The sequence below is a fragment of the Sciurus vulgaris genome, assembly GCF_902686455.1.
Source record: "Sciurus vulgaris genome assembly, chromosome: 15".
NCBI lineage: Eukaryota > Metazoa > Chordata > Mammalia > Rodentia > Sciuridae > Sciurus > Sciurus vulgaris.
In genome coordinates this window covers 71122918-71147897 of record NC_136476.1, presented here as the reverse complement: position 1 = coordinate 71147897, position 24980 = coordinate 71122918, and the positions used below count along the sequence as shown (strand labels likewise).

Below are 24980 nucleotides of genomic sequence, written 5' to 3'. Positions count from 1 at the left end.
GCTTCTATGGGTACTTGTGTGGTAGAAGCCAGAACCCTGAAGCATGCCTGGTAAGAACAGGGTCATCTTCCTAGCCCTGCTGCTGTCTTCACCCCAGGAAGGCCTTGGCCCTCCAGAGCCTCAACATTCCCGTCGGCTCAATGGGAGTGAGTGGCCACCAGGCTCACAGGGACAGAGGGCTTGGCCGCCCTGGCGAAGGGAAGGGCCATGCACAAGCGATGCCCATTCCCGCCTGCAGGCCAACCCCTCCCCTGCCCTCACTTTCACTTCCAGAAGCCGCTCCAGGCCGGCAGGCTGGCGGGGCTGCAGCGCAGGTACATTTTAATTTGCCACACCCACTGACTTGGATTGCTTTCCTCCCCCTCCAGGGACTTTCCTAACTTCCTCTGTAAACTAAGGAAGGAGCACATGAGCGGACTGCATATAAATATACTTGGGAAAGATTTCTTCTTCTTCTTCTTTTTTTTTTTTTTTTTTTTTTCTTTCTTAAAGCAGACTTGGTTTCTGTCGTGGGCGGTGCATTCCCTGGCAGGGCAGGGCGGGCGACTGCGATTCAGGGGGAGGGGGCAGGAAAGGGGAGGAGAAGCAGAGCCGCGAATTCAGCCGCCGTGAGAGCCGCGCTTCTATTTAATGGGGGTCCTGGCCCAGGCGGACGGAGAGACGCCTCCAGGACCGCGGGAGCATGGCAGAGGATCTGGAACTGGGCTTCGGGGAGACAGCCAGCGTGGAAAGGCTCCACCAGGATGGCGGCGGCAGGCCCAAAGCCAGAGCCCGGCTGGCCGCCAGGAGGGACAGCACGCGCTGTGCTCTCACCTGCTGCCTGCTGTCCGTCCCCATCCTGGCCGGACTCGCCGCCTACCTGCTGGTCGGCCAGCTCCGAACCCAAGGGGAAGACTGCACACAAGTCCCGGTAAGCAGCCCCGCTCTGGCCTGGGGGTCAGGGGACCCTCTCCCCGCAGGGCCCCTTTGCAACCCGAGCTCCCTCCCGGGTGCATCCCGGGTTTCTTCTTCCACATGCAAAGGAAATACAGAACTGCAGAGAGGAAAGTTCATCCTGCTTTCTCTTCTCAACATTTCCAGGGAACAAATGGATACTTCTTATATTTATATGGGAATAACTTCAAGCTCCAGGTGTGTAGGTGATTATAATCATAGCACACTGATAATTTGGAAGGATTCCTTTTCTTAAAAAAAAAAAGCCAGTCGCAGTGACACATGCCTATAATCCCAGCGGCTCTGGAGGCTGAAGCAGGAGGGTGGTGAGTTCAAAACCAGCCGCAAGACAGTGAGACCTGTCTCTAAACAAATTACATCAAAGGGCTGAGGATGTGGCTCAGTGGTTAAACTCCCCTGGGTTCAATCCCAGGTACCAAAAATGAAAAAAATTAAATTTTAAAAAAATTTTTAAACCACATTACTAACATACAGTCCTTGCCAAAAAAAAAAAAAAAAAAAAAAAAATTAGAAACAACAGATAGGGAAATAAGGAAAATGATCATTATGCATAAACTCTTAGAGATGACAACTGTTAACAGTTTGAGGTATATAATTCATATTATTTTGAATAAAATGGGATTATTCGGAGTTTCCTAGTACATAATGATTTTATTTATATGATGATAAGTTCACAGCAGCATGATAATGTGGATAACCATAATGTTTTGGTATATGTGTGTACTATAATTTATTTAGCCAACTCCTTTTCTTGAGTTTAGAAAGATTGATTTTTTTTTTTTAATGGCCAACAACAAAAAAAAACTCCTGCTTCATCTGTCTCTGAGATCTTGCTGGGGGCTTTGGAGAAGCTTCTTAAAAATGAACATAGATTCTAGGACTTTTGGGGAGACAGGGCAAGGGTACAGGTGTCAAGGAGAATGCTTGGCAGTCTGAACTGGAAACATCAGAAAAGTACCTGAAAGCCTAAGGAATGTTATCAAAGAAATATCAGTTTTAAAATATGCTCCTGCACAATCCAGGATGGCTGACTTAACTACAGTCCAAAGTATTAACTTCTAAAGGAGAAAATAATTGGTTTAATGGCAAACCTGCTCTCTCAGCAATCCCAGCCAGCTACAAGCCATGGCTAATATGTAACGCTCGCCACCCGGCAGGTCAACAAACAGGCTGTTATTCAGCCAGCAGCTTTCTTGGTCACCTTCCAGGCCAGTAAAATGTGGAAGCCAGCAGACAACCCGGAAACGCTGCTGGGAGGAGAGAGCGGCAGGGCACAGGCGGCCAGGCTGGCTCACCACGCTGGTCCCTGTGAGAAGCCAAACCACAGCACCCACTGTGCGCACCAGGGCTCTCTCCCGCCAGCAGACAGTTGTCCTAGGATGAGGCACCAAGTGATCTCCAGCCACGTGCACTCTCCTGGGTTCCAGAGCGAACCTCACAGCATGGTGGAACCCCACCCCCGTGTCTATGTTTGTGATCCCTCATGTCAGCAAAAACCAGAGGCTTTGTCCATCTAGAAGACCACTGAGTGGATGCCACAGTCTAGGGAAGCAAGCTGGGGACCGGAGCTGCCAGGAGACAGGAGGCTCCGTGAAGAAAGGCACCAAGCCTGTCCCTCGCCTGCCCTGCACAGGTACTGGACAAGGAACAAGGCTGAGACTATCCACTTTGTCATAGGAAAACCAGTCTCCCTGGAGAAGGGACACGAGGGGATATTTGGGGGCTGTCACTTGGCCAGGCTTGGGAACCTAGTGCGTCAGAAGAGCCAGGGAAATGGGGGTGAGGCTGGGGCACATGTAGCAATCCAAGTCCTGAAAAGCAGCAGCTGGCCAGTCAGAGAAGAGAATTTAAAGGAGAAGAGCATTTAAAGGAGAGTTTGGAGGGAGTTTAAAGAAGAGCCTGTGGGGTGGGATGCACGAGCTGAAGGACACCAAAAGGACTGGAAGCATCCAAGAGAGAGCAGGGGTTGGCAGCAGCAGGCAGCCACCAACCTACCACCCCTTCCCATGGGCGTGGGTGCAGTATTTTGAAGGGACCCAGGGAGAAGTAAAGCCAGGAGGGGGTCTTCCTGGGGACCTTTAGAGCAGGACAAGCATATCCAAGCAGCAGGGAGCAGGTGAACGGGAGCAGGGAATGCTGAGACTCTCCTGTCAAGCCTCTGATCCCACTGACCAGACTCAGCCAAGACTCCAAGAAGCCAGGGAGCAGCCAGGCCCAGAGGCCAGCCTCAGCAGGCACAGGACAAGAACAGGGGCAGAGAGCAGATCTGCAGGGACTAATAGAAAACAGCCAGGCGGGGAGGTGGATGAAGGTGGAAAGCAAGAAGGGAAACCAGGTCAAAGGAAGGCTCTTAGACACCTGGGCTTGAAACCCGGCTGCACCACTTCTGGCCATGTGACAACAGGCACATGGCTTCCTTTCTGTCAGCCTGTTTCCTTTATTTACAAAAATGGGTATTGCTCTCAACCCCCTGCCCATCTCAGTGATGCATGCGAGGAGCAGCTCTTGTTCAGAGCTGCAGGCACGTGGCTACTGTGATGTGATTGTCGCTCTATGCCAGGCACCAGACAGCGACCTGACAATGCTCTTGGGCCTCAGGAGCTTCAAGTTGATGCATCAGACAAATAAGGACCAACTATTTCAGTGTGGAGATCCCGTGAAATTCCAGATGCCCTCCTAGCCCAGTCACAGACTTAGGGTGGAGCAGGGAAGGCTTCCTGGAGAAACGGAGAGGTACCTGCAGCTGGAAGACTGTGCCTGAAGTCCAGGCCCAGGACCCCATTGCACACAGAACCCCACATGCCACTGGGGCCACTTTGGGCCTTTGAAGGTTTCCAGCCCAAAGCCTTTTGTTTTGCAGCTAGGGAAACGGAGGCCTAGAGGGATGGAGAGATTTGCTGAAGGCTGTGCCTCTAGTCAGTGGCAGAGCCGCGATTTGAAGCCAACCCATCTGCCCTCGATGTTGGTTATATCAGGCAGCAGGTTTCACACTGGCCCAGAGGCAGCCACCAGGCATAGGGAGAGTGATGTCCGCAACTCCAGGAAGGAGGGAAAGCCGCTGCAACCTCCACCACCCCCCGTGCCAGCCCCCAGCATGGGCTCCACATGCCAAATCAAGCCACCTCCAGAATCACCCACCCAGCACTGCTGGCCCAGGAGCAGTTGGAGTTGCCCCTGTCTTTCCAAAGCCGAAGTAAGGATCAGAGAGGTAGACTGGCATGCTCGTGGTATGAGAACTGAATTAAAAGCAAAATCTCCCAACCCAGAAATCTTCTCCCCAAAGGTAGCAGGGAAAGAAAATACCTGTATTAGAGAATAAGCATTAAACCAGGATGTGATGCACATCACAGGCAATCTGCCAAGAGATCCCAAAGCCGGGAGGAAATCACCCTCCAAGTAGGCAGGCAGATCCGAGCCCTCATGTCCAAGTGAAGAGTAAAGTGCACCACAGTGGGCACATCAGGGGACACTTCATTTGATGAAAGAATTCACACATGCAAATGTGTTCTTGAAGGCAGAGAATGTCTCAGGAAGAGCTCAGAGATCGGTACCTGTTAGCATATGGGGAACCAGGTGTCTGGGCCACGGCAGGAGAGGGACATGGATAAATCTATATTGCTTTGTAGTAGCTGTTTGTGTCACCCATACGAGGAAAGATTGGGGTGGTGAAATGTTTTAGGACCTTTAAGCTTCTGGAGCATACTAGGCAAATTTGCATCTTGGGAAGATTGTCAATCAAAAGATTGACAGCCTGAATTCTGGTCTAGTCCCTTCTTAGTCCCTTCTTAGCTACCTAGGCCACAGCCTTTTTTTTTTTTTTTAATGTATGAATTGGGACAATTAGAAATGAAGCATGGTGGTGTCTGGCAGGGAGGAGGGATTAGTAAATGGTGGGGTCATCATTGTGACTGGGGAACTTCCCCAGCTGGGGAATTACATCACTGAGGACAACTTCCCCACCTGCTCTGGAATTTGACCTCACCACCCAGAGAGCAGGTTTGGATGCTGTGAGGCTCGTCTGGGTCCCTGATACTCACGAGCTGTCTCCAGGCTCCCGCCCCAGCCCAGTCCTGCCTGAGTGCCACACCCGCCCCGGACCAATCTGTCATCCATCCCGCTGCACTTTGGCCTCAGTCCAGCCCTTCTCTGGGGCCTCTGTTAGCTTCCACTGCCCTGCTCTGGCCTACTGGTGCCCCGAGGCCAGGCCTCCATCTTCCCTGGGCATGGTTCTGGCACACAGAGTCTACGTTCCTAGCACACCTGCGTACATCAAGGCTGCTTAGCCCCAAGCCCAGCAAAGAATGGCCACTTGGTCCTTTGCAGCGAATCTTCAGGGATGCTGTAGGAAGCCTGTCTGCCCAGGGCTGTGCCACTGCCCATCTCTCCACCATCCAGAATCATCTAGAATCCCATCTAGAATGATCTGCACATGCCCCCCGTGTCCTCCCTGGTTCCCTCCAATCTTACTTCCATCCCCTTCTGAAAATCCATACAAGGCTCCCGCTTGCCATGCTCTTGTGATCCTCTGGTCTCCCCCAAGACCAACAAGGTCCCACTGTGACGCCAGCTCAGGCTTCAGACCGGGAAGCCATGGCTCAATACAACACAGCTGTGACTTCTTAGTAACTTCCTCTGCACCAGGCACCATACACAACTTTTTCATATTTAGGGTTTTAAGAAGAGTAAATGAGATAGTGCCTATGAAGTGTCTGGTGTGTTATCTGGCATATACACACACAATATATATATTTGCTATTATTACTGCATAAGCACCTCAGTTAATCCTTGAAATTACACAATAAGTACTATTGTTATCTCCATTTCAGAGATGATGAAACCGAGGCTTAGAGAAGTTAAGCAATGTGCCCAAAGTCAAAAAGTTCAAGAGTGGGACATTGGAATTTAAACTCACCGTATATTTTCCTCCTGACCACTGTGCTCACAGAGTACTCACCTCTTGAGGTGATCAGATTTAATCCTGAGAAATCTGGCACATAGTAAATGCTCAATAAATGCTAGCTCGCTTCCCTCCCCTGAGAGCACTCAGGTATATATGGCATGCAGACAGCACTTGTTAAGTGTTTTCTTAATGGACAGAAGAACGAGGGGACGAGCAAGGTACCAGACTTCTGAGACCTTCAGACTCAGAAGATAATGTACACTCTTCACAGCTTTGTGGTGAGCATTCGGGATGATGTCCAGAAAGCTGTTGCCAAAGGGTAGATCTCAACAGATGTTATTTCCCTCCTGACTCCACCTGGGCTGAGCCCTTTGCTCTCCCGTTCCTCCTTGGGAAGGAATACCATAATGGAATCCTTTTCAGTGTTGTCTAGAGGAAGCAAAGGGGTAGTTGAAATAAAAGTAACTCTGTAAATTGCAAACTCATGATCCCCCTGGGGAGCCGCCCCTGCTGTATCCTCAGGAAGCCCCAGCACACCTGGAAGAGAAGCCCCTCTGCAAGGGTCAGGCTGTGGACAGAGAACAGGCAAAGCTGAGGTAGCCCAGGCGCACTGTGGCCTTGCACGGGGAGGAAGGGCGAGTGAACTGTGGGTGGGAGTCCCCAGCGTCCACGGCAGCTCGTCGCTGGCCATTTCAGGATCCACTGTTCACCCCGTTAAGGGGACTCGCACATGACTGAGCAGCCAGCCAGCTCAGCAGACTCCTGCCTTCTCCGCTCGCAGGGCACACACTCACCTGCTGACCCCGGCAGCAAGAGGTCGTCTCCCAGCCTGACCTCTGTAAGGAGGCCCAGCCTCGGAGAGCAACACACAGAGGACTTGAAATGGGTGACTGTAAATTCTATTTCCTCAACGCTTATCCATTCCGAAAGGGCAGAAATCCAGAAGCAAACTGTGGACAGAGGAATCCTATTGAATGTCTACCTTTGGGGAAAGAGGAAGCCCCCCTGAGTGCCTAAAGGGGCCTAAAATCTACTGTTTGTCATAAAAGGTCATAAGGAGGGCTTCTGCTTACAACTCAAGTTATAGAGCCAACAACACAAACCACAGGGACTTTCTGAGCCCAAGGAGGGAGGTGAGTGATGGGATACCCACTTTACATGTGGCGTCCTTCTGAGTATCCCAGTAGTCCCAGGAGGAAAGAATCACTGTCACTTTTATTGGTGAGAAAACGAGGGTTCACTGAGATTAGCTGACATGCCAAGATCAGGGTATCAGGAAATAACAGAGCTGGGATTTCCAGATTTGCTTGTCTGCAAACACCAGAATCTTTGCTCTGAACTGTTCTGATAGAGTATGCAAAGCCCCATGCAGGGGCCCTTGGAGGAGAATGAAATGAAATGACCTCAGAATAAAACATTTCCAGGTGGAATTCGTCCTCATCAAAGTATGAACAGGGACGAGACCAACAGGCAGATGTCCATGTGTTTCTCCTGCAAGTGCTGGAGGAGGTTGCGGGTCATAAAACATTTATGCCTTTGCAATTGCAGCATCATGACAGCAAGAAATGAATATCTCTTCCTGTTTCTGAATAGCTGGAGGGAAGGACTACAGTATGGGAGGAAAGGCTAAGTGGATCGTTAGTTAAAATATACTCCAGGGAGCTTGCTGGGGAAGCGCCAGGAAATCTTAAAGACGTTTCATTTCAGGCTCCTCCACCTCTTGTGCTCAGTTAATGTTTATGGGCTCCTGATATGTGCCAGGGTTTGCATGTGCTCAGATCCCAGGTTCTCTGTCCGCGTTTGACCTTGAACAGTGGCTTATCCTCTGTAAGCCCCCTTTGTAAGTCTTGCATAGGCTTTAAAATGGGAGTGCCAACCACTCTTTGAAATAGAGGCATAGATGAGGATCACACGTCAGTGCCCAGTGCAGGACCTGCCACCCAGGGGGACACCCAGCTAAATAAGTCTCCCCCTTCATGCCACGCTTTGAAGAATTAGAGTGATTCCAGAAATGCCTATAGAGCGTGGTCAGTTTAAATCAGGAAGGACCAGACAACATACAAAGAGGCCGAAGTTCCCTAACCTACAGGGAACTAAGCAGGGGCAGGGGCAGCACCAGTGTTTTTCCAGGGCTAACATACACCGGTGCTCCCAGGCATGCCACTGTCCCACCAAGGTGTCTGCCCACAGGTGGACACATATGCCCTTGCTGACTGGCTCCTGGCCAAGCCTTGCAGCCCTCAAGAGAGATTTCTAAAGTCACAACTGTGCTCCATACACAGCCTGCAACTTTTAAAGGCCCGAGCACTAAGAGGTGACAGCTACCTCTTCTAGGCAATTGAAATTTTGCTAAACATAAATCTTTTTTTTTTTATTTTTGAACTGCAAAATCTGACTGTAGTTCTAGAATTTGAACTTTACTCCATCTCCCCGTCTCTTCTCTGCCTCTCCCTGGTGCCTGAGAATCTATGCATTTAGCCAGTTGGGTGATCCCATGGGGCTGCTGGGCACTGGGAACACAGTACTGAGACAGGAGGGCAAATCAGATCCCTCCTTAAATTCCACTAGAGAAAGAAAAAGAATAAACACACAAATAAAGAATAAAATTGAACCCTGGCTCTCAGCCAGTTGCTTGAACAGACACATATTGGGTAATAAACCCATTCTTCAGCTGTGCTGGTGAGTCCCAGGCCTCTTCTAATTTGGAGGCCAGTACTGCAGAGAACAGTCTCCCTCATGAGCCACTGTCTAAGTCTTGGTGCCCCAGAGTGACCCAGAAGCGGTGGAGATGGGCCAGGGTTGGAAGACAGCAATACATTCTGTTGCCCTGATTTTGCCAGAAGCCATGTCAAGAGCAAGCACTGGGACAGCACAGTTCCTAAACCTTTCCTCAAATAAGCTACTACTTCCTCCTCTCCAACCTCTTCTCATTCATTGCTGTTTCCTGTCACAATGATCTTCCTCCCATATAGACAGAGTCATTGTGAAGAGAAGCAGCAATAAAATGCTGGATGTTGGGATGCTGGATGTTGGGATGCTGGATGTTGGGATGCTCCTGGAGAGCATCCCAACTGATGTTCTTCTTGGGGACTCTTGTCGTGGCCTTTGACACCTGGCCACAGGTGCTGACACAGCCTCCAGCAGTTTGGCAGCATGGTAGGCCTCTAAAATTCTCATACGTCCTTCCACACATAAAAGTCAAATATATGTCCAAGTAATAGAACAACAGAGCAATTGGGAAATTGTGTTAGTGTCTCAAATAACAACTAATAATAATGGAATTCTCAGTCAAAAAAAAAATGCTCCAAACTTAACTGAGTATCTACTTAGCCAAAGATAAGCAGGATATTTAAGAAAATTTCTCAGCAGCAAATTAAATGCAGCAAAATGAAGCCCAACCAAGGCAGGTGTGCTTCCTTACGCATCCTTACACAGGGGCAGTCAAGAGCTCCCTAGTTGAACCCCATCTGCAGCTCTCCATCTTGCCAGGAGAGCAAGTCCATTATCAGCTCTGTCAATAGCAGGTCAGGGAACAGGTCGGAGAACAAGCTCATTTGGGGACTGCTTCTCAAGCCCAGCAGTGTTACTGATGGTGGACAAGCGCTCACAGCCCTGGGCCTAGGTTCTGCAAAGACCTCTGTACTCACAACACACACAGTGCGCACAAGTATCCATTTGGTAGAGCAAAGTCACAGTTTTCCAGTTGTCCCCCTTTTTGGTCATGCCTCCTTGCTCTTGCACAAGGTGTCACCTTCTCTGGAATGATCAGAGCCTCTTTTATCACGCGGCTGATGTCTGCAGGACCTGCAAGATCCGGTTCAGGGTGCTTTCCCCACTTCCAGGTCAGATCTCTGCTGAACTTTGGGCTTGCCCGCTGTCACCCCACGGAGCTGCTGAAACTTGTCTCCCCTTCACCTGAGGAGGAGCTTGTCCAGCAGCCTTGGAGTACAGGGGATTAGGGCTCAGCATTCTGCAATCACATGCCCCGAGTTAATCGCCTACTCCTCCACTCCCCAGATGTAGAGAATGGAGCAAGTTATGTACCCTCCCTACCCACCTGTCAATACGGGCGTGTCCTTGTGAGCTGACGACACCACCTGTGAGGGCCTTGGCACAGCTCCGCGACACCACTCACTCCATAAACGCACCTACGGCATTTTTAAAGCCCTTGGGTCGGCGCCCTGGCTGCCTCTCACAGCTGGGAGCGTAGAGGGCTTAGAGAGAGTCAATAGTGGGTGCAAAGCCAGGCTGGCAAACAGGAACCTCACTGCCAGGATGAGGCAGGACTGTGTCTGGAAGTCCCGGGGAGCCCCTGAAGATGGTACCAGTAGGTCTGTCTTGATGCAGCCATGCTTTAGAAATGCACTCTGGAGGCAGGCTAGGAAATTGGTCTGAATAGGGAGAGACTGGAGGCCTGAAGACCTGCTGGAAGATTCCAGGAGAGCAGCAGGGCGAGGCCTGCAGCGGGGCCTGAACACAAGAGCTACAAGGTAGAAATGGCAGATCTTGGGTTTGTGGGAGAAGAAAGGAGCAAATCTGAGGCCTGGGAACCCAGGGGGAGCAGTACTGGGGCCACCAACAGAACTGGGACGCAGATGAGAAGCAGGTGGAGGGACAATGAAGTTGGCTGATCAGTCAGCCCGACTTCGCCTGAGAGAGAGCCTCTGGTGGAGGTGAGGCAGGGCAGCTGGAGGGTGAAAGGACCACGCAGAGACATCCACACACTCAGCACTGCACACATGCAGTCCCCTCCCAACACACACGTGCACACAGAGATTACAAGAGAGAACACAGATCCAGTCCGCGTGGCCCCGGGAGGAGCAGCCATTAGTGGTGGGAGCTGTGTGTTACAAGAACCAAATCAGAGGACTGGGCTGCATCAAACTCGTATGGGAGAGTTTTTTGAAAACATTGCAAAAGGCCAGATGGGGACACGATTCCTGGCTAAGCGCTTCCACCTGCGCCTGAGCTTTAAGTCTAGCCATGTGACTGGCCGCTCTTTTCGTTTCCCACGCGTGTCTTTTGCACGACTCTTGCATTTTCTGATTTGACCCTCCCCACCACCTTGTAAGTCGCTTAGGGTCAGGAACATTGTCATCTCCACTTCACGAGTGAGAACACGGAAGCTCAGAGAGGAAAAGTCTTTCTCAATATCATATTGTTAAGTCCCCAGTCAGGCCTGTCTGCCTCGGCGGTGCTTCCCCTGCCTCGTGGTATCTGAAACGACTCACAAACTAGCAACGCAAGGACGAAAGTCTGTATTGTAAACCAGCAAGGATTGCTGGGTAGAATGACGTGAAGTGAACGCGGCCATTATTTCTTTTTCTGAGTCCTTTTTTAAAAACAAGTTCCAATTTTTAAGTTGTGATGGGGGAAAGAAAATAAAGGAAGTACCTTTATTGGTTCAAATAATAGAAGCAATGATAAGTTGCTGAGATCCCCTGGAATAGAACAGGAAAAGCTCTTTGGAAAGAACTTTTGAAGCTGAGATTCAGGCAAGTGGAAGAGAAGCCATTGGGGGTGTCGAGAGAGGAAAGCAGAGCACTAAGGGGCAAGATTCCCACCAACCAAAATAGTCTCCCGCCTTGTCCAGCAGAGCAGAGGACCCGGCAGCAGCATCCCAATTATACCATGCTTTGGGTGCCTATGTGGGTATTGGGGTCACAAGGACCACAGGGAGCCTAAACCATATCCTTCTTTCTCAACAGATTCAAAAAGAACAGGAGTCTGGACCTTCGCATCAGCCATTTTGTAAGTGTGTTCATCCCTCATGTCTTTTCTTGGGAGACAAAAACATTTCTAATAGTGATAGGTAGGCATTTTGGAGATGGATCCTTAATCACCCAGTTGCAAAACTGAGGGATGCAGACCTAGAGGAATTGGGGGGCTCCTCCCTCATTCCTAAGAAAACACAATGGTGCCATGGCCAAGTGCAGGGTCTGTGGAGCTGATGGCCAGAATTTAAACCCCAGCCCTGGAATTTACTAGCATATGACTCCTGGTCAAATCACTTCACCTGTCTCTGTCCCATTTAGTCACCTCAAAAAAGCAGTTTTGTACCTACTTGACAGAGTTAGTGTGGATGAAATTAGTTCATTCCTGTAAAGGGCTGAGAACAATACCTGGCACGTCAGAAGTACATGGTGGATTTTTGCTTTTTATCATTATCAATGACATCAGCTTTAACACTGCAGTTAGAACACCCTTCATTCAATATCATCATCTCTAAGAGTCAAAGGGAAATTCTAAGGGTTTCTCAAGAACTAATGGGGAAATGAAGGCCCAGAAAGGGAAAAGGACCCGCCAAGTTCAGAGAGCTACAGAGTAGATTCCACCTGCACCCTGTTCCATGTTTGTTGGGCCATTGAGACACCTCATTGTATAGAATAAAAGGAACCATGGAGAAGGCAAAAAGGCCAATTAGCTCTCATGAAAGTAGCACAGGAAAGAGCAGCAGGTTGTACTTTGCTGAGCAAGGACCATGTGCCAAGAATCATGCTAAGCACTTTCCATCCAGGGAAGAGGTCACAGTGCCCTTCCTAGAGATGAGAAAAGCCACTTTCAGGCTGGATAACTTGCCCAAATCACATTTGCACTCAAAACTCTCCTAAATCTCCCCTGTCCCCAGAAGTACTTCCTGCAGGTGCCCATGCCAATCCAAAGCCCACAGGAGTGAAACTGGGCCAGGCTGGAGGAGACTGATGTTCTCTCCCATCACAGGTGCCCTGAGACTTCCAAAGTGCGGTCCTCGCCCTGTCACCCTTTGACTTATGCAAGCACATCTCTCCTTTTGTTACAGATGCACCTCTCCGAGCTGATAGAGAGAAGCCCAGGGCACACCTGACAGGTAAGAGTCCTGGCTAAGTTGTGATGGGAAAAAGAAAATAAAGCAAGTACCAGTATTTGTTCAGATAATAGAAGCAATGTGATTTGCTGAGATCCCCTGGAAGAGAATGAGTAAAGCTCTCGGGAAACGACTTTGAAGCTGAGATTCAGAGACAAGAAGAAGAGAGAAAGGCCACTGTGGGGTGGCCATAGTCCCAAGATTTCTTTCAATATATTTTTCAAAACTCACTCTGGTAGCTCTAAACTGGACACCACAGGCCTTGGTAACAGATGTCTCTGAAAATCAAGGATTTTCAGATGTCTCCCTCCCTATGAAGGGTCCAAAGGCCTAGGTGTCTTGGGCACTTTCTGATTCTGTCAACCTTCTTTTCTCTCCTGTCCCTCTGTCTTTAATTCACACACTAAGTCATTTAGAAATGGACTTCCTTAGAACTTGGAGCTTCAAGTAATTCTGGATCTGGTCACAGATGAAAGGTCCCCAAACTTGCCAATCTCTCCATTTCACCTACACCCCCTTCAAGATGTTGTCACTGGACATTTGCATTCAGGAAGGTATTTCCAAAGAATTTTCATTGATGTGGACCTGAAGAGGAATCTTCCCATGTTAACAGTTGGCCAGTCCTGCATCCCTGCAGTTCATAGACCTCTGAGACTCCAGAGGACAGAGTTAGACCAGGCAGAAGTGTGCGTTAAACACCCACTGAAAGACTAGAAAGTTAAAAAACAAGTATACTCTCCTGGCTGATGAAAGTTTGCAACAGGCAGGGGAATCTCCTTGAGGCCCAAGATATCCGTATTACTATGTGACTAAGAGGGGATTGTTGGTGGCAAGTCCTGAGTAAGGATTAGTACCAGGGAGATGCCAAGTTGCCATCATTTTCACCTTTTCTGTAAGAATGGGAGGGATTGAACGGGCTGGGGATGCATATGGAGATGTCATCCCTCTTCCTACGAATAAAGAGACAGAAACTGGAGAGAGAGGCCATCTCCCGCTGGGCTTCCAATATGCGCCAGGCACTGTAGTAGCAATTAGACTTCCATGATCTCTTTTAATCTGCATATCAGTCCTATTAAACAGGAAGTAGATGGTGCCATTCATCTACTACGAAAAATGAAGGCTTGGGCGACTAAAGTCACATGTCCCAAGCCAGACGGCCAGGAAATGAAAGTATTCAGACTTAAGCTTGCCTTTCAAAACTGCACTTTGCGTGACAACACATTTCCTCTCCCAACTCCTACCTGTTGATGTCGACATAGCCAATTGCATGCCAATCCAATAGAATTTGCCTTAACTAGAGACTTTACAGATTTTACTTTTGCATCATCTGAGAATTCTTTTTAAAAATTAGCGGGTCATCCACAAAGCAGGAATTGAGGCTTCCTTTATGTGGAGATTGCAAGGACCATGTAGTGGGGGGACAAGAGAAGTCCACACACATTTGGAAAGTGTCATGGTTGCAAAGGAGACCCTAGCCCTTTCAACAATGGGAAAGACACAATTTAAGACCAGATCTCTGGATGCCCTGTGGATGTGCCAGTTGCTAAATGATTCCTTTAAACACAACCTATCCCGAAACTATAGTTTCAGTACATAATGGTGATTGCTGTGGGTTTCAAAAGCAGTTACAGGAAATAAAAATGGTTTTATTTCTTCTGAAAAGTATTCATTTTATTGCAGATTATCTTATTTGAAATCAGTAGTTTGAATCTTTTGATTCTACTCATTGTTTCCTGTTACCAACATATCATAAAAGCATTCCCTAATATGTTCTATATAATATATACTTAGGTCTAATGCAAACATAAATATATATATAAAACAATCTCAAAGGAAATTTTTTGTTTGTTTGTTTTTGGTCTGTAAAAATAAAAGATACTGGTTTATTTGAGGAAAGAAAAATTGAGTACTACTGTATCCAGACACTGTGATAAAAAATGTTCATGTCTGCTATGTTCACTTAATCTTCAGAATGACCCTCTTGAAAAGCTTTATCCTCAGTTCACAGACAGGAGACTGAGGCTCAGAGAAGAGTGTGAACCTGCAGAGTTGATGAATGAGCAAGCATATTGCAGAACCACAGCTGGAACTGGGCCCAAGTGGTCCCAAGCCCAGGTCCCTTCCACTCCACAAGTCAATTACATTGACTTATATTTTGGCCCTGTCAATGTGGGAAAAACATTTCCAAAAAGTTCTGGGTCTCTGCTTCCAACATGTCCTGCAAGGTAATTCTTTATTAATTACTGCCTGTGATTCCTGTGACTTTGGACTGCAGCATTGGAATACAGAGACGGGAACACCTCTCTCTCTCTCTCTATCCTGATAAAAGTGAATATAAATTAGAGATTTTCCAATAGCTGGAGGTTTTACACATGCCTCTTCTTTTAATCCTTTCCACGGTATTATCCCTCTCTCTCTCTTTTTTTTTTTGAAAGACCTATCAATTAAAAACCAACAGATTCCATAAGGAGAGGCATTACACAAAAGAATTATTGCTCAAGGTGGGAGGAAAGGAAGAGAAGGAACTATAAACCTAGACTCAGTATTCCTGTGGAATTGGTTCTGAGACCCCTGCAGATCCCTAAAGCCTCAGATACTAAGTCCCTTATGTAAGATGGTATCATATTTACACATAAGTCATGCAAATCCTACCTTGTATTTTAAATCACTCTAGATGATTTGTAATACCTAATACAATGTAAATGCTATGTCAGTAGTTTTTTACTGTATTGGTTAGGAAATAATGAAAAGAAAAAAGTCTGTATATGTTCAGTACAGACCCACGTTCTGTTTTGTTTTGTTTCCAGTAGTTTCCATCTTCATCCTCAGTTGGTTGAATCTGCGGATGCGGAACTGAGGATAGGTAGGGCTGGCTGTCCTGGGCCCGGGAGGGGACTGTGCTGCTAGGGAGAACCTCTGACAGTGAGGTATGCTGACGTTCTCAGAGTTAAGCTAAAAATGTTTTGGTTTGATCTCTATAAACAAAGTAAACAGAGCTTGAAAGAAGCAGGTTCGGGGAAGTGGGATGAAAGGGTGGCATGATTGGAGCAGAGAACATTCTACCCCCAGGCTAGCCTCCTCTCCAGAAGGCTGGATGCTGCTCAGGCTGAGGCTGGGCCAAAGCCCAGGGTCCTGGCAGAAGGAAAGCTTAACCAGTTCGGTCAACAAGCATTTTGTTCTAGTTGGTGCATGAGGACAAAACAGTTGGGTTCATCATTCCTGAGGAGAGAATGGGAACTTCGGGTGGGGTCTGGCCCAGTCGGGTAGACAAGGGTGGCATCCATGGGCTGGTCTAAGTTGCTTGGGAAAGACAGCTCTTTGCAGTAAGCCACTTTCTGGAACACAAAGGAGTGAGGGGATTTCTTAACCTTCACCGTTTTTCAGGATTAGAGGACTCTAGTAAACTTCAGAGTTGTCAGATCAGAAAGCTCAGCTCAGCCTGAGAGAGGCAAAGTCATTTTCCCCAGGTCCCCCCTACCAGAGGCCACTCCCTGAACAAGCGCCCACCTCCACTCACGTACCCTTCGCTCCTTCCACCTCAGGGCGTTTGGCAACCATTGGTTTATTTCCATTCTTGTATTATTTGAAAAAAGACAGAAGACTTTTTAGCAAAGTCCACAGGTTCCACCATGAGTCATTCAAACCTCTTTCTTATCTTTGCAGTTGTGAAACAAACTTCCTCATCGCACCCGAAGAACCAGTTCCCAGCTCTGCACTGGGAACATGAACTGGGCTTGGCCTTCACCAAGAACCGGATGAAGTACACCAATAAATTCCTGGTGATCCCAGAGTCAGGAGACTACTTTGTTTACTCCCAGATCACGTTCCGCGGGACCACGTCTGAGTGCGGCAGCACCCACCAGGGGAGACAGCAGAAGAAGCCAGACTCCATCATCGTGGTCATCACCAAGGTAACGGACAGCTACCCAGAGCCCTCCCAGCTCCTAACGGGGACCAAGTCAGTGTGTGAGATTAGCAGCAACTGGTTCCAGCCCCTCTACCTCGGGGCCATGTTCTCCTTGCAAGAAGGGGACAAACTGATGGTGAACGTCAGTGACATCTCCTTGGTGGATTACACAAAAGAAGATAAGACCTTCTTCGGGGCCTTCTTGCTATAGGGGTAAAGCAGGCCTCATGCCTGGTGGTCCCTGCCTCCTACTTCCCAATTTGCTCCGCTCGGATATAATTATAGCCAGGGGTTTTCTTGGGGATTGGGGTAGGGGGCATTCCACAGGGACAGTGGCTTAGCTATGAGATTTAGGGCCCCAAAGTTCACATTGATGAGAATACTAATTGAAAAAAAAAAAAAAAAAAAACAGAAGAGAGCAGACAAATCCTTACGGTAGCTTGAAGGAGCATCGAGTTTCTGAAACGCTGATCAGTAAACAAACGGACTCTCTGCTCAGATCAGGGTTTAAAGAACATTCCACAACTTCCTGGTCTGTGCTTGTCACCAGTACTCCATTTATGGTTCAGTTAGGTCACAATTTTGTGTTAGTTCAGGAGTTTTGGACAAAACCCAGAGAAAGTCCAAGAAAACTATATACCCTGAGGAGGAAAATTCTTTTATGGTTTTTCACAACTTCTGTGCCTTTTCTTAAGAAGAAAAAGAGAGAAAGAGAGAGCTGGTATTTCACATGAATGTTGTGCAGAAAGGAATTGGTCTTCATGCCATGTATGGTCTACAGGGAAAGCTACCATTCTCTTGATCGTGTGAGTTCCACCTGCATATCGGAAACTTAGCAAGCGCATGTATTCAGAGCAGTTTTCTTGGGTACCTATTGTGTTCTAGGCATGGTGAAGAACAAGACAGATTAAAACAAGTTTTCAAAACTTATGCAAATACCACTAGATGATTCCCAGTCAAATAGCAATCAAGAGACTCCAAAGAATAACTTTAAGCCGTCCAAAAGACATATATCATTTGAAAATGTTATTTCTGGAACTATCTTTTGAAGCTAAGCAGTTCATCAGGTCACTCAAGAAACATGAAAAGAGTTTCCAGTAAACTAGACCAATCGCACACAAAACTTGATTAAGGCCAGGAGACAACAGACTTCTTCTCTGGGGAGGAAAAAGATGTCAGTCATCAAATCCGGAGAAGTTAACCTGGGTCCATGCTGAAATTGGATTTGCAAGTTTATGTGCAGAGAGTTAACTGAGTGTTGTTCCCTTAAAATGTAAGGGGCTTAAGTATGGGATTAGTTCATCGGCCCAGTCACGACCTCACCCCCTAGAAGAAGCCGGACTTTGAGAATGTCCCTTCTGTCCTTCAGTGGGTGCCCTCGTTGGTGTGATTCTCCTGCACTGTTCTGCAGCCTCTGTTGACTGGTAGGGAAGGCTGGAACCCACCAATTTGTTTCCCAGGATCAGATGAGCTCCTTAAAGTGAAAAGGGTTGGTTTCCTGTGGGCTGTGCAGACTGAGAGAATTTTGGTGTGACACAGCCAAGAACCTCCAGCACCAGTCTCTGCTGGAAATGCTTCTGATCATGGAAGAGCCCATAGATGGGGCTGAGTGCAAACTGGGTCCCTGATTCACTCTTATGCTGGTTGCCAGGCAACTCTAGAGGCAGAGAGACAAGCGATGTGGCTTCTGAGCACAGCGACTGCTTGAGCTGTAGTGCTTGATCTATGTTGAGTCATGATTAAATACCAAGCAACTTCCAGTTTGCCAGTTGAGAGATGACAACTCCCCAGACTCTTCTGACCCCTGCTAGGCTAACTTCCCTGGGCTTCAACTTCTTCACTCAGCTCAGGACTCAGAGACCCTGAGCTCAGGGAAGTTGGTGGCCTCCACCCGGTTCAGAGTCTTCTTAGAAGGATTGAGGCCTGAAAGAAGGTGGGCAGCCCCAGATGACCACATGGAATGGGCAACTCAGAAGCAGGGATCATCTCTACTTCAAGCAGAAAGGTTTCTCATCAACTCCAAAATTAGTGTGACAAGAACATTCTCTCCACCAGCCCGGAGAACAATTTTATATATCACGAACGCCTCACCAGTGATTCTAGTGTGGCTCCCGGATCATTCATAAAATGCTCTGTCCACACAGCTCAGGAGAGCTTCCAGCAACCCGGGCTGCCAGGAAAGGATTTGCACAAAAAGCCCCGGGGAACCGCTCGCCTTCTCTACTAACTGGCTTGGGTGGAGGACCTTCAAACCTGCTCACAGGCGATCTGGTGGATTTGAAAGTTCATCCGGGCAGAAATTTCCTAATATCTTAAGACGCATGAGTCTTTGGGAAAATCTCTGCCAAGTATTTATTTTGATCCTGTCATCAACTTGTTTATTGAATTATGTAGCTCATAATTAAGTTCTCACTGGTGGTTTGTGAAATGCTTAACAATTTGTCTTGTACTATTCAGAAAAGCACAGCCAAACATCTCTAAGAGCACTTAAGTCAGAACTTCTGTTTCCAAGGCATTCTCTCTATAGCAGACATGACCATGCTATTTTTAAAAGCAAGGTGGAAAAATACTTTCTAAGAACATGTGATGGTCCCCAGAGGGGGCTGATGCCATGCCTTCAGAGCTTGGGAGAGAAGGGTGTGCTTTAGAAAATAGGTAAGTTTGGGGGGAAATGCCGTACAGGTGAAAAGTCTCTTGAAAACCTGAACTTGAATCAATTCCACAAACATTTACTGAGTACCTACTTGCCCTGAGGACACAGAAATAAATTATTTTAGTGTCAGACATGCTCATTTTAACTGCTCTGCACCTCCACTTTCTGCAGATCTTTTAATTTAGTGTGGTCACATTAGCTAATTAATTAACTTTGGGCACATGGATACTCTCTTATTACAAAAATGGGTACCATTCAATGCAGGCTGAGCATTAACGAAATGATTTGTATTTACACTGTTTTTTTTTTTTTTTAAATATCCATCAAAGGACAGTTTTCCATAAACAAATAGAGGAGAAAAACAAAGATACTGTTTTCTAAGGTGGAATCCACTCTTTAAGCTACATGAAGAGAGAGATTGTCATTTACTGGCCTCAAGTTTGGTCATCGATGTCATCAAAACCCTTGAAAATATTAGAACTTTAAGGATTACCTAGAGAGGCCTTGAAGAGTCTGTGTTTCTCAACAAATTCATGATCAAAATTCATGGGTCACCAGCATTTTGACCTTAGCATAGTTTAGATCTATTTGGCAGAACAGAATTGCTAGGCTACTAAAATTCCTAATTTTTTCGGACTAAGATACAATAGGAAAAGTGAAAAGTGTATTTTTTCATATCCTAAGACATGTCAGTTGAGTTCAGTGACAGGGCATGTCAGAGCCCTTGGCTCCATTTCCATCTAAGGTATGTCACTCCCCTGGATTATAAAAGGTCAGTTCACTCACTATCCCGTAAGGCACAGCCATTGCCAACGTTCTCTTGCAAGGTGTTTTCTCAAGTCCTTACTCAACCCTGTTTCCATGATTGTGACATAGCTGATTAACTTTCAGGACAAGTCTGTTTCTATTCTGCAACTTGCAAAACACATGCAGATCTCTCCTGCCTAAAAATTGTTTTGTTCTTTCATGGTCCAGAGTCCTGGGAACTCTCTGCCACTTCAGCAGAGTTTTCTTTCAGCGTACATTATTATCCTTGGTGTTAACAGATGCCAACACAGTGGCACCTCGGTCTTTGGAGAATTCAGTGATATAGATCCGAGGAGCCACATCCGTGCCCTGCCCCACTCTCACAACCAGATCTACAATGTCCCAAGCTCTGAGGCACATGCGCTCCCACCTCTTCCATCACCCCATTCTAAGAAACACTCATCCAGGACCACACAAGGAGTTAACAGCAGACCTAGAGCCAGTCTGTCTTCCTGAGTCACAGTTCTGGGATCATCTGGTTGCACTCTATTCTTGGCTAACAGTGAGCAATTTATGATCAGAAGAGAGCAAAAGAAGTATCTTTAAATACCAAGAGGGCAATGGAAAAAGGAGAGGAGGATTTTTCCATGTATCCCTGGAGAAAAAGGGTGGAGCTAAAAGTTAGGGTTCCAAGATCACCACCTCTGGCTTCACACCCAAGTGAACTTTCTGTCCCGCAAATAGAATTGTTCCAAGTAGTGACTTCTCATTCCCTGGAGATCGTCAAACAAAAGGCTCATCCCAAGAGTTTTGTGGAAGCCACTCTTTCATTGAGCGTAGGGAAGGGACTGAGCCAAAGGACTTTTGAAGCCTTTTTCAAATCTATGACTGTGTGGCCTTGCCAAGAGTCCAGTAGTTCAGCCTAGACGTAGCAGCCATGACCCACTTGTCTAGAAAGCATCCAACACAAAGTGACTCTGAGATCTTGCCCAGCGGAGAAATGTCATAGAATTTTAAAGCTGACATGATCTACAGAATTTATCCACTCCAAGTTACATCATTTCAAGGATGAAAAAAACCCAGGCTCAGAGAGGTGACCTGCCGGTCAGCAGGTAGTCAGAACACTGAGACTCCAATTCCTACCTCCTGACGCCAAGCCCAGAGGCCTTTCAGTTTCACCCATGAATCAATTGTTTTTGAGCATCTGTCACATGGCCACACTTAATAGATCTGGAGAGCAGAGCGGAAACCTGACAGGCAAGTCCTAGCCTCCTGGTGTAACACAGGAGGCAGGCAGCACTATGCCGAGCAAATAAGGTAGCTGCTGCACTTAAATGATTTTATTCTTAAAGTCATTAAAATATGTAATTGCCCCTCTTTTGTTTCAGAGGTGTGTAGATTGAACAAATGTAGGTATTTATGTGATTCTAGTAATAAGCCCCACGTGCTTTCATTGATTTTATGTTTTATGTTAAAACGTCATAACTGCAAGGTAAAATGCATATTGTATGTTGTTGGATATGTACTTAAGTGGTATGCATCCCATGTCTTTGGGCACTACTGTACAAATTCTAATCCCTGTAAATGAAAGGTTGCATATGTTAATGTATTTAATAGATGTAATTTAATAAACTGGCATTGAAGGCTGCAGAATTTTAACAATTTGGTCAGTCCTTTTGTTGGTGTGTTCATTTATTTTAGGGTCACCTCTTGGGATTTTTAAAATGCATCCAGTCCTCTATTACCTGAAGGAATTGTGAAACACTATGGACTATGCCCCTTTGGTCAAATGAGAAGGGGAGAAAAGGAGAGAATCTACTGGGTTCCTTTTATGAATTAGGAGACTGTTGTTAAATGGCTTGATTTTACAGTAAAGGACCCTGAAAAGAGAAAAAGAAGCTGGGCAGAGCCACAGGAGCACTTGACGGAGCCAGAATATGGATCCAGGCCTGTCCCTGTTATTAGAACTGCCACCTCCCACCAAAATAGCAATCAAGGCTGGGCGCGGTGGTGCGTGTCCATAGTCTAAGGATAGGGGAGGCAGAGGCAGGAGGATCTCAAGTTCAAAGGCAGTTTCAGCAACTTAGGGAGGCCCTCAGCAAAGTGAGACCCTGTCTCAAAGTAAAAAATATAAAGGACGGGGGGATGTGGCTCCACGGTTAAGTGCCCCTGGGTTCAATTGCTGGTACCAGAAAAATAAAAGATCCCACAGAGCCATTTCTTACCACTTTCCAGAGTAGTAGCTGGGGTCATTGTTAGTGCTCTGTCCATATCAGCTTGAACCAAATCAAACTGCCATTTCTGAGGGTCAGAATGCTCACATATGAGAAATTCCATTTGTTTCCCTCTGATAGTTAAGGCAGAATCAGACACTAAGCGGGAGAGCACAGGGCAAGGTCTCTCCTCCAAAACATCATCCTCAAAAACACCCTTCGGGGTGGGGATCCTGGCATGCACTGATGTCCTTCTGAAATTCAGTTCTCACATTTGCTCCTACCCACCCCAGGAATAATAAGAACAAAATGCTTTTTCCAGTTGTACCAAGAAATGAATCATTTGCCCTAAATTTATTCAGCCCTAAATACCTGTAAAAGTCATTATGTCTGTTGTCCAGATGAAAATAGTGATAGAAGTCTAACCTAGGTCTCACAAAACGAGGTTTTCAATCAATTCTCAAAAGGAGTCTCCATATCCCGGATCCTGCTTTGGAGCAAAGGAACGGAAGTAGTCCATTGTCTCTCCTGATGTTAGTCCAGTTTTTCACAGGGGACATCCAGTGTCCAAGCAGAGTCCAGCCAACTTCCAGTAAAGATGCACAGGGTTGGTGTCTGTAGTGATTTGTGATATCCATACCACAACAGTTGTTATATATTGTGACTACTGTCTCTGTTTATATTGCCTCTTCCCACTCAACCCCACATGCAATTATAATCAATAATAACAATGATCCCTCAGGATGCAATTGTAGAAGATGCAGAGGGTCACGAGTAAGAGGACCTGTGTTCAGGGACCACGTTTGCCAGCTTGCAAAGTGTGAGAACTGGGTGTGCATTCTGTGGGTTTTAGTCTCCTCTTCCAATTCCAAGCAGGTTATCTTAATAGTTCTATGCTTGTAGTATTTGAGTTTCAAACAAGCTTCCCTTTTTCAGGTTTGTGGAGGGAGACAAGAGGGTTTCTCCAAGAGAAAACAAAATTCCCCAAGGTACCTAATGCTGCAAAGTTCTGCCTATCTTGTGGGGACTTTTCACCTCTTCAGTGCAGGAAATAGAGAAGTAACTGGAACTGAGATGTGAATTCCAGGGTCCTCCAGAGTTGTTCCTTGTTGACAGCACTCTTCATCCCCCCTGCCAACTTCTTGTGATCTCAGTGACGATCTATCTCTCAGTTGACTTCTGGCCCTAAAGTACTAGGATTCCAGTTAAGCTGTGCCGCAGACGTCACCATGCCCACCCAGCAGATCAATAAGTCAGGCCTTACTTCTTAAGAGAACTCCTTACCCAGGGCCCTCTTCCTCTCCAGACCGCACATTCATCTCAGAGGATGCATGAGCATCAGTCTTTTCCAGCAGGCTCTGCCCATAGCTGTGCCCAGGGGAAAGATGCTTGCCAGGCTCCACGTCTACGTCAGTGCCTCTCATAACCACAGTCCCCAGTTTGGGCTGCACATTGGTGAGAGCAGAGGGAGGGAGAGAATGAAAAGCCCAATGCCATGGCCATATCCCACACTCATTAAATCAGAATCTCTAATGGTGGAACACAGGTAATCGATTGATTGATTGATTGACTGATTTGGTACCAGGGATTGAACCCAGGGGAGCTTAACCACTGAGTCATATCCCCAGCCCTTTTTGCTGTTTTATTTTGAGACAGGGTCTCGGTAAGCTGCTGAGAGCCTTGCTAAGTTACCGAGGCTGGCCTTGAACTTGGGATCCTCCTACCTTAGCCTCCTAGTCGCTAGAATTACAGGTATGTGCCTCTATGCCTAGCTTTTTTTTTTCCCTTTAACTCCCTGGTAATTCCGAAGTGCAGTGAGACTTAAGAACCACAGTTTTCAGAATGCTACCCACTTAGGGAAACAAGCAGAGACCTGAAGCTAGACAGATGTGCATCATGTCCTCAGCTCTGCCGCATTCCAGCTATGAGACCTCAACAGATGAACTAGTCTATCTGAGCCCACTTTCCTCACCTGCAAAATGAGACTATTAGAGTGCCCATCTCCTGTGCCCCTGACAGGGTAAAATAAGATGATATCCAAGAAGGTTCCTGACAATGGTCCTGGCAAGGTCCCTGGCCCAAGCTTAATAAGCAGCCATTGTCCCTCAGGCAGCAAATGACCTGGAAGTTCCGTTCTCTGTTCTTTTCTTCCACATTTAAGGAAGCAACACCAAATTACAGACATTATAAAATCATAATGAAATGGTAAAGGAGGGTTTGGGGGCTTGGTTTTTCTCTCGGATATTGATGTCAGGCTCTGCCGGGAGCCAGAAGGTGAAATGACAGGCGTATTGGGCTCACCAAAGTCACGCACTATTAGGTAGAGGTGGGGTGGGAGGTTTCAGTGAGGGAATTATCAATTAAAAACATTGAGATCAAAGATCTAAAGGAAACAAACAGGGCAAACAAACAGTTTCCACACAAGGGACTCAGGGAAAGCTCTCCAAGGCCATGTGCACCGTGTGTTTTGTTTAGTTAACATTTGGACTTGCGGCTCCGCCACACAATCAGTGGCTGCTGGCGAGCGTGACTCACCCCTTGGGTACTGCTAATTACCAGGACCTTCAGGGGCGAAGACCAAGGTGGCTGAGCGCTGGCCAGCTGCCAGCTGTTCCCAGGCCAAACAGACAAGTCACACTCTGGATTCCCCTGGCAAGCCTGGAGCACCACCCCATGCCCTCAGATGGGAAGCGTTTCTCTTGCAACTGGGACAGGAGGCCAACACCCCCTGGGCACTCCCTGCTGTTTTTCAAAAATGACAC

General features: G+C 47.2%; 2 protein-coding genes across 2 annotated transcripts in view; one reads left to right on the top strand and one right to left on the bottom strand.

The window, feature by feature from the left end:
• The window catches only part of TMEM268 (transmembrane protein 268), a 231986-nt gene that overhangs the window by 67906 nt on the left and 139100 nt on the right, over positions 1-24980 (bottom strand). The gene's annotated exons all lie outside the window — the stretch shown is intronic.
• On the top strand, positions 399-17070 carry TNFSF15 (TNF superfamily member 15). The gene is made up of 4 exons (XM_079113883.1): positions 399-910; positions 11563-11605; positions 12654-12701; positions 16362-17070. Exons 1-4 carry the CDS (start codon positions 683-685, stop codon positions 16814-16816), a joined length of 774 nt encoding a protein of 257 aa, XP_078970009.1. The 5' UTR covers positions 399-682; the 3' UTR covers positions 16817-17070.